Genomic DNA, 16,125 nt, shown 5'->3' with positions numbered 1-16,125 from the left:
AATGGAATTTTCTATGTCGATACCAATATGCAGAAGTTTTCATGGGATATAAGATATATTCTAACTCTGACTTAGTTCAAACAGTAATGGGCAAACTATGAATGGTTCGCTTTAAGAAACTCAGTACAACCACAAGCTAGAGAAACAAACAGACCAGTACGCAACCATTGAGAAAATAAGAAGACTTGACCCTAACGTTCCAGGAGTTTATGTTAACCTTTCTGGTTCAGATGGAAATGCTGTCACTAAAGTAAAACTGAAACTTAGAGTTCCTTTGTCATCTTTCCTCATCTTCAGGTTTTTAAGATACTTGGCCAAACTGGGCAGGAAAAATTTCTATTGAACTTACTCCAAGCAAAAATAACTTAGTCATTGCACCAACGCAAGACCCATTTCACTCTTACAGACGTAAAGGGAGCAAATCAAACGTCATTCGCCGAATTTTTGCAAAGACAAAGTTGACTTAGACTTTGGTTTCTCAAACCTCAACACTGAAGTAAAGTATTATTTCAATGCTGCTGGAACTGCTTGGGCCCAGTTAAGTTCACATGCAAACAGTTTGAATGCAAGAGAATAGAAAGCAGACTTGCAGTCTATATGTTGGACCCAGATATTTCAAATGCTTTAGCTGCCAAATATATTGCAGTTCCACTTATGTTCCCTATACACCAAATATCTGTCAAAGACTTTGCAGGTGAAGTTGGAAACCAAAATCCAGGAACCGCAGGTGCAAGAACAGATATTGCTTTAACAACTGCAATGAAACATGCAGATACTATGTTTGTACTGTTCAGACGAACTATAAATGACTATTCTTGTTTCTACAACCCCGGTATTAAATATCATATAAACATAGATGGCAAATATTATCCAAGAGAAGAATATTCTACAGTTGAGGATATGAGGTCATACAACTTGACATTAGATGCTATGAACTTTAACAACAACTTCACAACAACCATTAACCCTGAAATGCAAAGTTCTATTATGCCATAATGTGAAAGTATGGACTCATACAGGAGGTCAAAAAACTCAATATACAAATGGAGACCGTTCAAACTTTTGGCTTGGCATTCCATTTGCTGACTCAGAAGACTTTATGGGTGGTATTTCAACTGTTGGTACTGTACAAATACAATATACTGGTGACAGAGACGGTCCATATGAACTGAGAGCAAAGAAGTTTAACAAAACCAATAGCACTTTTCACGAAGATGCTCTTTTGAAGATTCGTTCGATGAAACCTGCTGGGGCTCCTCAGATTGGCATAACGACAGCTTCCATCGAGCAGATTTTGGCAGCAGGTCAGTAGTTGTTCTTGAACTGACTTCTCTCCGTCAATATTGACAGTACGCCAGTTTTGACATAATATTGTATTATAAACTTTCCTTTAGAAATATCTGTAAGTTTTGAAGTTATATTTTTGTCTGCTTCAAGAACTTTCACCATTTCAGTTATACCAACTTTTCTTTGCTTTATGAAAATATTTTGGTTCAGCAAAGACTGCTATTCTATAACATTTTCCATTTGTTTGTATAAAAGAACTATTCTGTCAATGTATTTGTATTGTTTGTGTGTGTAAACTTTGTTCTGCTTCAATTCGAAGAGATACTCGAATACGTCCATCTTTTTATTCTAAGTAAAATGTCATTTCCGAAAATAGAAGCGTAAGTGTTTCAAAAAGGTTTAATGGCGGTGGCAGATGTGAAGTTAAATTCACCAACTCAAACAAACAGTCAAAGTGTTGTTGTCAATGTCAAAGAAAGAGATTTGAAGTGGGGAAACCATACGAAGACGAAGATGGTATAACAATAGTTCCTGTAAAAGAACAACCAACATACCCTGAAGTTAGCAGAGACTTAAGTTCTGTTGCAGATATTCGAAACGACTACCAACAACTGAAAGACAAACTTCAAACTCAGGAGAAGATTTGTCAAGCTTTAGGTATAATGTTAAACTTGGTCGAACACAACCCTGTAAAAGTGAACTCATATGTCATTGCACCTCATGAAGTTTTGAAAAGAACTATTGAAACTTTTGACAGAGGCAGACGATATAAACATCAAAGAAATAGAACCCGACGTTAGTTGCTGTGGTGTTTCATATAATGTCATTGACAAGATATACGTTATGAAAGGAGTGAAACGTTGAACTTAAAGTATAGTTCCCAGACGTCATAAAATATTTGACGACCACAACATTTCATTAAAATTTATTTGCTAAGTAAATGGCAGAAGACATAGTGGTTTATACTATTACGACTAAAAACCCTGAGTCATATAATTCTATAACAACAAACTTACAAAGTCCTCAAGGACGATATTGTAAACTAACCTTAAACACAATGACGACTAAAGCCTGTTTTTGCTCTTTTGACACCAGAAGATTTTATTGTTGTGAATGGTAAAAATACTCCTTTGAAGATACTTACTCAGATATACCACCAACAGGTTTTGTTGACTTATTTAATACTTTAAGGACGAGTGTAACATGTGCTGCAACTAACAGGTTTCATTATGTTTTGGATGTCCGACTGAGTTTACTCTAAACGATATGAGCTATAATACAAAACTTATATCTGGTTTTTACTACCAACAGTTTCCTATAACAGGAAAAGGTGTCATACAAGGAATGTCTATTCCATTGACTTTAAGTACACCTATTTTATATATTGTTTCAAACTTAGGTTCAAAGTGCTATTCGAATGTCGACAGAAACTACTATGACCAAAAGATACTCATGCGTATAAATAACACTTTCTCTGCTGGTTTGCCTATTGTTCATTCGAATGCAGAGTTTTCAACCTTAGTGAACTCAAACACTTTGGCAAGTATAACGTTGACATTAGTTGACGCAAACTTTGTTCCTGTAAAACTTTTATGTCCTATGTATTTGTCAATGACGGCAGAAAGTTTCGAATTGGAAGATGCAACTGGTGAAAGTATTGTATTACAAGAACAACTTCAACAACAAATAGCTCAAGAACAACAAATGCAACAAATAGCTCAAGAATAAAAAAAAATATTTTTTTTATTTTTATAAAAATGTACAGAATAGATGTTTCAGATTTTTATGACTTCCAAACATTCAGAAATATGTGTCCATTTCGAGACTATAACAAAGCAGTCGAGAATTTGAAACGTTTAGTCATTTATGTCGACTCTGCCCCAGAATGTTATGTTATGAAAGAATGGGATGTAGTCTTTAACAAACCTAAAGCGACAATAGTTTCAGAACAAGAATGTAAACAGAAACTTAAGAAAATAAAAGTTGTACAAGTTGGCATGAAGATGTTAGATGCTTGGGATATCTTATTGTCAAAGTTAGAAGATTTTTCAGTTCGTGGTATAAAGTTCTATACACCATCTCCAAACTTCTATTCTATCTTCACTGGAATATAAATATGAACAAGTAGAATGGAAAGAAAATGTTATAGAAGCTTGGTTAGACCATGTCAAAGAAATTATATGCAATGGAAACGAAAGAGTCTATGAGTATATCTTATGTTGGTTTGCAAACATCTTACAACATCCAAGTGCTAAAAATGAAACTGCTCTCATTATAATTGGAAAACAAGGAACAGGTAAGAACACATTCTTTACAGATATCTTATGCAAACTGTTAGAGGGCTATTCGAACCCTAATATGACAAACTTAGAAAACATCTGCGGTAAATTTAACTCTTCAATAGAGAATATGAACTTATAGTATGTAACGAACTTCAAAGTATAGATACAACAAAAGTTTTGAACTCAGATGCTTTGAAGAGTCTTATAACAGACAAAGTTGGAGTTGTTGAAAGAAAATATAAAGACCAAAGAGTTTGTGAAAATGTTGCAAACTTCATTATGGTTTCAAACAATGCTGTTCCGATGAAGTTAGAAAGTTCTGACAGAAGATATGTAGTTTCAGAACGTCAGAAGCTCATATGCAAGATACAGAATATTTTGACGACTTAGCAGAAACTTTGACATCTGACTTTTACAACCACTTGTTCTCATATTTCATGACATTAGATATTTCTAAGTTCAATCCAAGACAAATTCCACATACCGAAGAGAGACAAACATTGTTAGAAGCAAACAAGAGTGTATATGAACTGTTCATAGATGAAACTGACTTTGTGTCATTAGATGAAAGGTCATTGTACGATTCGTATAAACAGTATTGTCAAGAATATGGTTATATGACAGCGTCTAAACGAACATTCTTGGCAAATGTCAAAAGTCTTTTAGACGTACAGAATGGTGTATATACAAAGAAAAATTTTTCTGAGTAAAATTTTAAAAAAAAAATATTTTTTTATCCGATAGAAAAGATGACGAAATTCATCTCAGTAAACAAGTACATGTCAGGACTTAAAGAAGAACTAGACCATTCACATATTGAATGTTTACTTCTACCATTTTGAAAAGTCTTCATTCAGCAAAGTTTGGAAATCGAACCAGTTAAGTTTGCTATTGTGACTAAAAATGGTGCGAAATTTGAAGACTTAGACATAGAAGGTTTGTTAACAGTCAAAGAAAGTTTTGACAGAAGGTTTTCAAAACCTTAAAGAAGGCAAAGCAATACAAACTTGTTATACCTTATGAACCAAAGAAAGCAGACGACTATGAATATTATGAGTCTAAAGTTGTAGAAGTTCAAGGTAAATTGGGTAAAAAGATTTTAGAGTCTAAGCAGTGTTTACTCCTAAAGAGGAAGAGAACATTGACATTGACCCAGAATGTTCTAAAAATAAAATTTAATTTTTACATGTCATATCTCCCCTTCTCTGGAACTGGTTCAGGTTCTTTCTTCTCTTCTTCTACTTTCTTTTCTTTCTTTTCTCTCTTCTTCTTTCTGGTGGAGTTATGTTAAACTTCTCAGAACCATATTTTTGTAAAAGTTCTTTGTCCTTTAATAGCTCTTCTATTCTGTTTTCTATTTCATCTTCAAGAACAGTGCATGTGTCTTCTTTGCATTCTAAGAAGTTTTGTTGGACTTCATCTTTCCAAGAGGCGTCATCTCTGTCAACAAGTCTGTCATTGACAAATTTTAAGACTTCTCTGCTTAATGTTTTATGGTTCTTGTCATATTCCCAGAAACAGAACTTTAGAACAAATTCACCTTTCTTTGTTACACTATGTAAGATTTTATGGTCGACAGATGTTTTGCTGTCGAAAAGCTTGTCTCGAATATAGATGGCGAAATCGCTAGACATTTTCAAAAAGATAAAAATTTTAATTTTTCTAAAAATATGTTAGAAAAAAAGTTTGCTGACATTGACAAAAAATTTGAGAATGTTTTAAACAAGAACAAGAGGAAGTTAGAAAATGCTCAGATAAAACCCATACATGACAAGTTCTTATTTGCTCAGAATGGTATAACAGGTCTAATTGCACCACCTGGGTCGGGTAAGACTTTCACTTATCTTAAAATGGCTGCACAACAACAAGAACTAGATGAGAAGAACCCATTCTATGAGTTAGTTGTCATTTGTAGTACTTCTGGTCAATTTGACCAAACCGTAAATTCGTTCAAAGATATTATAAAGAAGTCTAAGTTAGTATGTATAAAAGACTCTGAGTTGTTAGATTGGATAAAGAAGTACCAAAGAAGAGTTTTGAAGTACAATGCTATAAATGAGTATATAAATTCTAAGTTTAAAGACCCAAATGAGGAAATGCAGAGAATATTAGAGAAGAAACACTTCAGAAACAAACAGAAAGAGATAGAATACATTTCGAAGAAATTGCAATCTTACGATTGGAAGACTTACCCTCACAGATGTCTTCTTATCTTAGATGACTTTGCATCTCATCCTTTGTTAAAGAATAGAGAACAAGATATGTGTCGAATTCTTAAGAAGCTCAGACACTTTAACATCTCAGTTGTCATTTGTGTACAGACAGCAAAGAGTTTAAGTAAGGATGTAAAGAGAATACTTACTGACATTGTACTTTTCCCCGGATTGTCCGAAGACGATTTCATGGAACTTATGAAAGAGTCCATGGCAGGTAAGTTTGACAGATATGAACTATGGGAGAAGTACAAAGTCATACAAGACCCTCATACTTCTTTCAGAATTCATATCTACGCAAACAAAGTTCAAATTGTAAAAAGTCAAGCGTAAAAAATGTAAGTGTTTAGTCTTAGTCTGTTGTGGTTCTGCAGCTTTCGGTTCTTCTGGCTTTGGAAGACATTCGGGAAGAGGAACGTCACTCATCCGTTTGTGTCCTGTCGGAAGGAAGGACTTTTCCTGTCGGAAGGAAGGACTTTTCCTGTCGGAAGGAAAATTTTTTCCTGTTGGAAGGAAAATTTTTTCCTGTCGGAAGGAAAAATTTTTCCTGAAGTTCGACCAAAAAGTTCTCAATTTTCGAAAATTTGAATGGTTTACGGACGGACAACTGGAAAAATTTTTCCTGTTGGAAGGAAAAATTTTTCCTGTTGGAAAGAAAAACTTTTCCTGTCGGAAAGAAAAACTTTTCCTGTCGGAAGGAAGGACTTTTCCTGTCGGAAAGAAAAACTTTTCCTGTCGGAAGGAAGGACTTTTCCTGTCGGAAAGAAAAACTTTTCCTGTCGGAAGGAAGGACTTGGAATGCCAGAAGGAAGGACTCGGAATGCCAGAAGGATTTGACAAGACAATTTACCTTATAGAGCTACCTGAGCCATCTGAAGTCAAGACCAAAAATAAATGGTTCATTTACTCTTCCTCTTTGAAGTTGTCAAAATACTCTGTTATTTTTTCTTTCAGTAGCGGCAAATCTTCTTTGAATGTAAGTATTGTACAACCTTTAATATCATAGTGTGTTTGAGGTAACGTATCTTGAACTATTTGTTTCACATCTTCATTTGGTGTCATTGAAATCGGTAAGTTTTCGCGATAGAACCAATTTCTGTCAGATTTGTAAATCTTAGCAAGGTCGTAAAAGCTTTTGTTGTTTCTTCTGACTAAATGCAACATAACCATATCTCTGTCTTCTTCATTTTCCATCTCTTCAGTATAAATCATATACTTATAGTTCTTTTCCTTTCCTTTTGGTACCGAACGTGGTATTCTTTTCTGTATGTTTTTGTCTTTTGCTTCAAGCTTGTTCTCTAGCTCTTCACGTTCTTGTCTATGAATTTCATCTAACATCATGAAAATATAACAAGCATAACGAGGTGAAGCCCACATTGCAACAGCATTTACAAGAAGTCTATGTACATACCAGCCTCTCAAACCATTTGGCAATTTTTCACGATTTTCATACGGAATCTCGACCCGCGGTTTTCCTCGGGTCGCAAACATATGAGGAAATTCTTCTAAAAGTTCTTGTGTGCTTTGGTTTTCAAACCAATGATGTGCTTGCTTTGTAGAACGAAGAGCATTCAAAATACTTTGCATTTGGTACATATCGTCTTTGACCGAACGAATGAGACGTAACTGTTTGTTATACTGTATGTACTCATATTCTTCATTTATGTCTTCATGAACGATAGCAGTTGTTGTGTTCTCGGTTGTTGACATATCTGTCTTTACATACAAAATAAAAAAATATTTTATAAAAAATTAGCGTTATTTTCTGACTTTCACAAAAGACCAAAAATAAACGCTTTACATGTATTTTTCAGCAACTTCGTCAAATAATTTTATAGCACTATCTATCTCATCTACTTCAAACGTTTCTTTACCTTTCGTGGGAGCACCATACATTTTCTCAAACTTTTCAAGTAGTTCTGTTTCTGCAGCTCTCATATCGTTAACAAACACAACCTTGACTCTATTGACTGTACTGTCATATCTTTGAGTTATATTATATGTTCTTCCTATCTTATATCTCTTTGTATTGAAGTCCTTCGGTTTCTGAACGATGTAAAGTAAGCCTTCACTGCAACGTTCCGTATCGAATGAACCATATGTTATGAAGTTATATCCAACAACTGGGTCTAACCATAACAAAACTATTGGTATAAGACTTTTGTCTATAAGATATGCTGTAGTTCCATGAAATGCTACCGATATCATAAGCTCAGGATTTCTTGTCAAAATATTCTGAGTAGAAGCATTTTTAACCCAGTCGTGGGATGTTTTCTTTCCAGATAGTGTTAGAATGTCTGACAAAGAATATTTCTTGTATTTCTTTGAGTATCTTACGTTTAAATCACCAATTCTAACCACTTTGGTGTCATTGTCTATCTTTCTAACTGTTTCAAACTCAGTGTTTGTCATTTTCTGTTCTTACATACAAAATAAAAAAATAAAAAAAAATAAAACTAACGTTATTTTTTTATTTTGTATAAAAGATATGATTTCAGGGATTTTTTTTACGAAGTGTTAAAGTTCTCTTCGTAAAAAATAACAGTTATATAATGAAATTTGGTCATTTTTTCACGATTTCAGGGATTTTTTTGACGAAGTGTTAAAGTTCACTTGGTAAAAAATAACAGTTATATAATGAAATTTGGTCATTTTTTCACGATTTCAGGGATTTTTTTTACGAAGTGTTAAAGTTCTCTTCGTAAAAAATAACAGTTATATAATGAAATTTGGTCATTTTTTCACGATTTCAGGGATTTTTTTTACGAAGTGTTAAAGTTCTCTTCGTAAAAAATACAGTTATATAATGAAATTTGGTCATTTTTTCACGATTTCAGGGATCTTTTTTACGAGTGTTAAAGTTCTCTTCGTAAAAAATAACAGTTATATAATGAAATTTGGTCATTTTTTCACGATTTCAGGGATTTTTTTTACGAAGTGTTAAAGTTCTCTTCGTCAAAAAATACAGTTATATTGTTGTAAACAGAAATTCATCAAAAGTGACACCTCAGAAAAGCTAAAATATTGAATTTTTGGAACTTTTGATAGAGCACGTTTTTAAATATTAATTAAAGTAAATGTATATTTTGTAAAGATTCTTTTTAATAAAAAAATAAAATTTTGAAGAAGAACACAAAATCTTCTGAAAAATAATATCACATAAACTCATATTATTTTCTAATATATAACTATTTTATATAAAAATCAAATTCAATGATCTTAAAAGCGAATGATAAACCTCAAAATTTACGAATATAATGAGTGGGAATATAATGCTTATCTATCATAAAACCATATGAAATATCAATTTTTGCTTTACGCCTATTCCCACTCATTATATTCGTAAATTTTGAGGTTTATCCTTCGCTTTTAAGATCATTGAATTTGATTTTTATATAAAATAGTTATATATTAGAAAATAATATGAGTTTATGTGATATATTTTTCAGAAGATTTCATTCTATATGCCTATGAAAAGTACTCTCAAAACTAACTTTTTCCTAATTATAATTAAATCTAGAATATTGTATTATGCTTAGTATTATTTCATTTTTCTCATTCAATTTAGAATTTACAAATGTCAAAAAATTGAGAGCTGTCACTTTTGATGAATTTCTGTTTATTACAATATAATGAAATTTGGTCATTTTTTCACGATTTCAGGGATTTTTTTTACGAAGTGTTAAAGTTCTCTTCGTCAAAAAATACAGTTATATAATGAAATTTGGTCATTTTTTCACGATTTCAGGGATTTTTTTTACGAAGTGTTAAAGTTCTCTTCGTAAAAAATAACAGTTATATAATGAAATTTGGTCATTTTTTCACGATTTCAGGGATTTTTTTTACGAAGTGTTAAAGTTCTCTTCGTAAAAAATAACAGTTATATAATGAAATTTGGTCATTTTACTCGGCAAAAATATATTTTAGGTGAAGAGGTGCGATCTCACCTGTTTTTTCACCTGTTTTCTACCCTCGTGAATTTTCATGATTTCATCGTAAATGTTTTGTCAAGACTTCTTCGTACATGTTTTGTCAAAACTTCTTCGTACATGTTTTGTCAAAACTTCTTCGTAATGAGCGTAAATCAGACAAAAATAATGTTTAGGTGAAGAGGTTAGATCTAACCTGTTTTCTAACCTCTTTTCTCACCTGTTTTCTAACATGGTCTAAAACACACAAAACTCATGAAATTTGGTCATTTTTCAGCAAAAATATATTTTAGGGTAGAAGGTTAGATCTAACCTGTTTTCTAACCTCTTTTCTACCCCAGTTATTTTATAAGCGTTTCACATGGTAAACGTTATTTTTTAAATTTTGTGAAAACTCAACGGTTTGACACAAGCCCTAAAAATTATTTTACTCAGAATTTTGGTCATTTTTCAGCAAAAATATATTTTAGGGTAGAAGGTTAGATCTAACCTGTTTTCTAACCTCTTTTCTACCCCAGTTATTTTATAAGCGTTTCACATGGTAAACGTTATTTTTTAAATTTTGTGAAAACTCAACGGTTTGACACAAGCCCTAAAAATTATTTTACTCAGAATTTTGGTCATTTTTCAGCAAAAATATATTTAGGGTAGAAGGTTAGATCTAACCTGTTTTCTAACCTCTTTTCTACCCCAGTTATTTTATAAGCGTTTCACATGGTAAACGTTATGAATTCGTGAGACTCTAAACAGTTTTGTAGCTTCTATTTCTTCGCTGAGGATATCGAATGTTTTAACTATGCCGAAAGTCTCTTTATATTTCTTCTTGACGTCAGATAGAAGGAAATCGTCAGCAGTTGGATAGTTTTTGTTCAGAAATTCTAACATGTCCATTTTATCTTCTGCTGGCTTTTCTGCTTCTTTCTTTAAATCTGCATAGTCGTTTCTCATTCTTTCTATCTCTTTGACGGAGTAGTTATATCTCCTCATTGCTGCTTTACATTTTGAACATTGCGGGTTCATTTTAGCGTTATATTCTGAAACCTTACCTGCAAGTACGACTAAGGCGTCAATGGTTTTCTTTAACTCAAAAGCTGCTGGTCTTATTTGTTTGTTCCATATTTTACATCTTTTATCTTTATCTCTTATCTGCCATACACATTCAGCAACTAACGAAACAAAGTTGTCGTAGGTCTTAAATTCTTCAGATTTATATATGTCAGAGATGTTCTTATATACCATGTCGCAATCTTTGTCCATGACTTTGTGGTTGCAATGAAATCCAAGAAACTCATAGTTAGCCTTACGTATGAACTTCTTTATTTCTACCGAGTCAGTTGGTTTCACTTCTATTTCATCGAATTCTGGAATAGTAAGCTTTTGTTGTTGGATTTCAGGCAATTTGGGTAAATGGTCAATAATGTCCTGCATGTCGTAAAGATACTGTTCATTTTGTTCATCTTTCGCACAACAGTCCAAAGTACTTGTTAAAAGTTCCTGCTTTATCTTCTGGATTTCTGTTTCAAAAGTATATGAAGAAGGAATGAAGCTTTTCATTTCTACTAACATAGATGTTGGATTCATGACTAACGAGTTTGGTGCTGTTGTTTGAATTGTTGTTGCTTCGACTGACATTTCTGTTCTTACATACAAAATAAAAAAAAATAAAAAAATAAAACTAACTTTATTTTTTATTTCGGGAAAATTCATGAAAATTCAAGAGGGTAGAAAAGAGGTTAGAAAACAGGTTAGATCTAACCTTCTACCCTAAACATTATTTTTGGGTCCTTTACACTCATTACGAAGAAGTCTTGACAAAACATTTACGAAGAAGTCATGAAAATTCAAGAGGGTAGAAAAGAGGTTAGAAAACAGGTTAGATCTAACCTTCTACCCTAAATTATATTTTTGGGTCCTTTACGCTCATTACGATGAAGAAGTCTTGACAAAACATTTACGTTCATGTTTGACAAAACATTTACGATGAAGAAGTCTTGACAAAACAAGCATTTTGTGAAGAATATACCAACCGCCGGAATGTCGACGGTTGCTTTTTATACAAAATTCAACAGGTGAGAAAACAGGTTAGAAAACAGGTTAGATCTAACCTTCTACCCGACATTCTCGTCAAATACAAAAAAATACAAAAAAATGAAATAAAACTAACTTTATTTTTTCTATCTTAAGGAAATTCATGAAAATTCACGAGGTTAGAAAACAGGTTAGAAAACAGGTTAGATCTAACCTTCTACCCTAAATTATATTTTTGGTGTAAATTTCATTGACTGACTGACTGACGGCACAAAGTGGCATAACGAAAACATTTACGTTCATGTTTGACAAAACATTTACGATGAAGAAGTCTTGACAAAACAAGCATTTTGTGAAGAATATACCAACCGCCGGAATGTCGACGGTTGCTTTTTATACAAAATTCAACGGGTGAGAAAAGAGGTGAAAAAAGAGGTGAGATCTCACCACTTCACCTAAAATATATTTTTGGTCCGGGAACAAAATGAACGAGGTCAGGATGTATGTAAATACCTTTGAATTCATTTATAACACCCTTAGTAAGCTCATAAAATGCTTGTTTTGAGGTCGAGCCACTTTTGGCTCCACCGTATTCGTTCATCCAAAACTCAAGAATTTCCTGTATTTTAGCACTATTGAGAAATCTGTTTAAATGGTTTAACTTTCCTGCTTCTCTTGCCATCTTTGTTGCATTTATATAACCATCCTTGTCTCTACGTAAGACTTCAATACCGTTGTAAGTGCCTTTTGTGAATGTTTCGCCATTAGATTTGTTCGTGAACGTTTTTGCTTCGACTGTCATTTCAGTTCTTACAATAAAAATAAAAAATATTTTTTTAAAAAAACCAACTTTTTATTTTATTTCGGGAAAATTCATGAAAATTCAACGGGTGAAAAAAGAGGTGAGATCGCACCACTTCACCTAAACTTTATTTTTCAATACTTTTTCAGCACTTTTCCGTAGTTGTATATGAAAGACAATTCGAGATAAAAGTCATAGTACAACGGAATAATATGCTGCACACCATTTGTTGTGAACCAAACTTGAAAGTCAGAGAAACTGTTACTAGGTGGTTCGTAGAATTTAGAAGCAAAGTCATAAAAGTCCTTACCAATACACAGAAAACTATTGTTGCTTGAACTGAAACTTGCATGACACATAACATTTTGAGGGTCAAACACGTTTCTATAAACTGTCAAATCTGCTGGTAGAAGTATAAATTGAAATGGACCATCTGGTGGTAATGGTTCGTTCTGGTTTAGTAACCGAAGAAATTGTGCCCAAGAACGTTTGTCTACTCCCCAAAATAAAAACTCCGTATCTCTTGGAGGGTTAATTTCAATCTTTTGAAATGAAACGGTGGAGTTCATCTTGTCATATTCTAGTTTCAGATAGTACGTTCCGTTTAGTAAAGAGTCGTATTTTTCTTGAAATTCCCAATAGTATTTGTTTATTTGAGTTTGAAAGTCATTTAGAGTTTTCTCAAGACTTTCGTCTGAACGAACTGTAAAGATTCTCATTTCGTCAAATTTTTCTATAAGACCATCAGAACCTTTATACTGACCATGAAAATATACTGCGAACATAAACGCGTTAGTTCTATTTGAAAACAAAACTCTTCTAAATCCTATTGCCTTTGCATCTGAAGGACTTTGAAGCCAACGAACTGGATAGTCAAACCTGTATACTCGGGATGAAATTTCTTCATCTGATATAGTCCTACCAGCATTTGTAAAGATATAGTCTAACGGTTTTGTATCTGCTACTTTTGTTCTTTGTTTTTCAACCTGAAGCATTTAATATATGTAAAAATATATGGTTTTAAAAACGTTTTTACTTCATATTTCTCATCTAACAAACATGTTGTCTGACTGCTTGAGGGTTATTTTTGTGCCATTCGAACTTGACGCTTGCAATCCCTTCAATTCCATTCAAAATATCGGAGTCGGAGTCAAACATTTGTTCTCTCTTTGTAGTCTTGAAAGCGTCAAGAAGTTGTGCGGCTGTTGTGACATTGCCATGTGCATAGTAAATATGACCATCCAAATCTGTTATCGTCAATCTGAGATTGTGTCCTTTCTTATTTCCGTCTTGTATGGCAGCAAGTACACCCATGAAGCCTTCTTTGTTCTTTCCTTTGTCAAAGTTTACTGTAAAGGTTCTACCAGATGTAATTTGGCTTCTAACCTCACGGTACTTCTCATATGCATATCTTGTTCTTTCCATGGGAGCATGACCATCCTCTGCACTACCTTTTTTCCTTCTCAAAGGATGCAATTGTTCGTCATGTTTCCAGTAGAATCTGGCAAAGCCGTCGTGTCCCTCAACTTGAGGTTCACTAACATCGAAAGGCATGTCCATAAGACGTTCTTCTTCTAACCTCTCTAGTCTGTTTGGATAATTTGCACGTGCTGTTTCCAAATCCATTTCGTAGCGAAGACCAGCCAGTTTGTCATAGACTTTTATGGGTCTTCCCTTCCTATATTTAAAATTCTTCGAAACTCTCCAACCATATCTTTGCAACTCTGCTTTTATTCTAGCAGACTTTCTATCCATTCTATATGGGGGCATTTTTATAAAAATAAAAAAATATTTTTTTCTCTTTACTTTACATAACCACCTGCTGCCATAAGTCTTTGACGCCAACCCATACCAGCTAATGAAGGTTGACTTGGTTTAGTTTCCAAACTAAACTTTGGTTTTGGTTTATCTTCAGTTTTTGGTTTTTCTTCTTCTATCTGTTTTTCGTCACTTTTCGGTTCCTTTGACTTTACCTCACCTGCAGGAACAGTTGTGTCGTCAACATCTTCATAAATATCATATGCCATTTGTTTTTGTTTTCCTTTCAACTTTTTGTGTTTGTTGTAAAGTTTAGAATATTTCGACTCTAAGTCAATGAGATGTTCTATAATGAACTGTTGGTCAGTGAAGTAAACTTTTCCATCTGTTGTCTCGAAAGCTCCTTCAGACTTCAATATTTTATTTGTGAGAGTCTGTTTCTTTTTTGAGATACTTGCCGTTCCATTTTTATGAAAAGTGACTTTGTAGTTAGGGTTTGTATTTCCAGACCTGGCACTTTCTATTATTGAATTTTTCTCTTCATCTGTAAGTTCTTTGACAGGTTTTGACAATGGTTCTGAACTTTTTGTTTGTGGTGTCAAATCTACCGTTTCAACTTCTTCGGTCATTTCATCTCAGTAAAAAATTTTAGTTTGGTTTGTTTTCAACTGGTTGTTGAGGTTTTTTAAGTCGGTCTAAAACTTCCTGAGGTATAGGAAGAACTTGACAAACACGTTGTGTAACTGCTGGAAGTCGACAAATCCATCTTGAACCCATTTGTCTCAATGCTGTATTGTTCATTTCATCTCAGTAAAAAACTTTACATTCCCCACGTTTGAGGCGGTTGAGGTTGGTTATTGTTTACCCACTGTTGTGCATGGTTATATCCTCTGTTAAAGAATCTTTCACCTTGGTCCATATAGTGTCCTGCTTGGTTATAGTAGTCATTTGCTTTGTTATAATAGTTTCCTGCTTGTCTTCCTACATTGTCCATCCATCCTTGAACTTTTCCTCTTGTTTCAGGATTTGGAATAAGATTTGTTGCATCTCGTGCTACATCCCAACCTTTCTGTACAGTTTGTATAATAGGTTGTGCTTTCTCTTTAAGTATACCTAATGTACTCAAAATCTTCCTTCCAACTCCAAATACACCTCTGGCTATTGTTCCCACTGCGGGCAAAAATCTGGATGCAACTCCTGCTAACGCGCCAAATAAACCCATTTCTTATGGGTTAAAAATGACGAATCCAAACAAGGACCCCTATGTTTCTAAAGCGACAAAGAAAGCACTCATGGTAAAAATCTTTAGTTCAACACCAAATGCTTGGTTTATGGATATCTTGGAAAACATTCCGAGGTATAGAGAAGATGGACCACCATACTGGCTAATATTTGTCGGTCAAAACACAAGATACTGTGAAGCCATACCATTACAGTCCAAAAATATTTTAGATATCTTAGCAGCTTTGACAATATTCGTTGACAAATACCATCCAACAAAACTGACATCTGACTGTGAAAGTTCTTTCAAATCAGACGATATTAAAAACTATCTGCGTTCAAAAAATGTAAACCAATATTTCATTGTCGACCAAAACCATTCTGCTCTCTTGGTGTCATGACGGTTGTATAAAAATGTTAAGAGACTTAAACCAACCACAAGGTGGTGAAGCAAATGAAATGTCATATGACGACAAATATAGACACTTCTCCATGGCAAAGATGAGACAAGTTTTAAATATTTACAATAGCCGTAAACAAAAAGGTTTGGGAAACCACTCCCCCGAAGAAATGAAAAACAACCCTGACTTAGAGAAAGACTATAT

At 33.6% G+C, this 16,125-nt stretch overlaps 9 protein-coding genes and 2 pseudogenes across 11 annotated transcripts, besides 3 other annotated features; 2 read left to right on the top strand and 9 right to left on the bottom strand.

Moving 5' to 3' along the window:
• Positions 1-2,514: 2,514 nt before the first annotated feature.
• Positions 2,515-16,125: part of a mobile genetic element that runs on past the window's edge.
• On the top strand, positions 3,183-4,279 carry TVAGG3_0817870 (annotated as a pseudogene). The gene has a single exon. A coding segment is annotated over exon 1 (1,097 nt).
• Positions 4,755-5,203, bottom strand: TVAGG3_0817860 (annotated as a pseudogene). The gene has a single exon. A coding segment is annotated over exon 1 (449 nt).
• Positions 5,240-6,115, top strand: TVAGG3_0817850 (protein of unknown function, DUF4106 family; the record flags this gene model as incomplete). Its single annotated transcript, XM_051247888.1, has 1 exon — positions 5,240-6,115. One exon carries the CDS (start codon positions 5,240-5,242, stop codon positions 6,113-6,115), a length of 876 nt encoding a protein of 291 aa, XP_051083363.1.
• On the bottom strand, positions 6,686-7,492 carry TVAGG3_0817840 (KilA, N-terminal/APSES-type HTH, DNA-binding family; the record flags this gene model as incomplete). Its single annotated transcript, XM_051247887.1, has 1 exon — positions 6,686-7,492. One exon carries the CDS (start codon positions 7,490-7,492, stop codon positions 6,686-6,688), a length of 807 nt encoding a protein of 268 aa, XP_051083362.1.
• TVAGG3_0817830 (organellar and viral DNA polymerase type B) lies at positions 7,580-8,194 on the bottom strand (the record flags this gene model as incomplete). The annotated part of the gene is made up of 1 exon (XM_051247886.1): positions 7,580-8,194. The coding sequence occupies one exon, from the start codon at positions 8,192-8,194 to the stop codon at positions 7,580-7,582; it is 615 nt and encodes a 204-aa protein (XP_051083361.1).
• Positions 8,757-8,794: a mobile genetic element.
• Positions 9,371-9,407: a mobile genetic element.
• Positions 10,411-11,343, bottom strand: TVAGG3_0817800 (organellar and viral DNA polymerase type B; the record flags this gene model as incomplete). Its single annotated transcript, XM_001323914.1, has 1 exon — positions 10,411-11,343. The coding sequence occupies one exon, from the start codon at positions 11,341-11,343 to the stop codon at positions 10,411-10,413; it is 933 nt and encodes a 310-aa protein (XP_001323949.1).
• On the bottom strand, positions 12,191-12,541 carry TVAGG3_0817790 (KilA, N-terminal/APSES-type HTH, DNA-binding family; the record flags this gene model as incomplete). The annotated part of the gene is made up of 1 exon (XM_001323915.1): positions 12,191-12,541. One exon carries the CDS (start codon positions 12,539-12,541, stop codon positions 12,191-12,193), a length of 351 nt encoding a protein of 116 aa, XP_001323950.1.
• TVAGG3_0817780 (uncharacterized protein) lies at positions 12,676-13,536 on the bottom strand (the record flags this gene model as incomplete). The annotated part of the gene is made up of 1 exon (XM_051247885.1): positions 12,676-13,536. One exon carries the CDS (start codon positions 13,534-13,536, stop codon positions 12,676-12,678), a length of 861 nt encoding a protein of 286 aa, XP_051083360.1.
• On the bottom strand, positions 13,592-14,296 carry TVAGG3_0817770 (uncharacterized protein; the record flags this gene model as incomplete). Its single annotated transcript, XM_051247884.1, has 1 exon — positions 13,592-14,296. One exon carries the CDS (start codon positions 14,294-14,296, stop codon positions 13,592-13,594), a length of 705 nt encoding a protein of 234 aa, XP_051083359.1.
• Positions 14,344-14,928, bottom strand: TVAGG3_0817760 (phage tail repeat-like family; the record flags this gene model as incomplete). Its single annotated transcript, XM_051247883.1, has 1 exon — positions 14,344-14,928. One exon carries the CDS (start codon positions 14,926-14,928, stop codon positions 14,344-14,346), a length of 585 nt encoding a protein of 194 aa, XP_051083358.1.
• TVAGG3_0817750 (uncharacterized protein) lies at positions 15,120-15,521 on the bottom strand (the record flags this gene model as incomplete). Its single annotated transcript, XM_051247882.1, has 1 exon — positions 15,120-15,521. The coding sequence occupies one exon, from the start codon at positions 15,519-15,521 to the stop codon at positions 15,120-15,122; it is 402 nt and encodes a 133-aa protein (XP_051083357.1).

Source organism: Trichomonas vaginalis, chromosome VI (genome assembly GCF_026262505.1).
Source record: "Trichomonas vaginalis G3 chromosome VI, whole genome shotgun sequence".
Classification (NCBI taxonomy): Eukaryota; Parabasalia; order Trichomonadida; family Trichomonadidae; genus Trichomonas; species Trichomonas vaginalis.
This window is presented reverse-complemented; position numbering and strand designations above follow the sequence as displayed.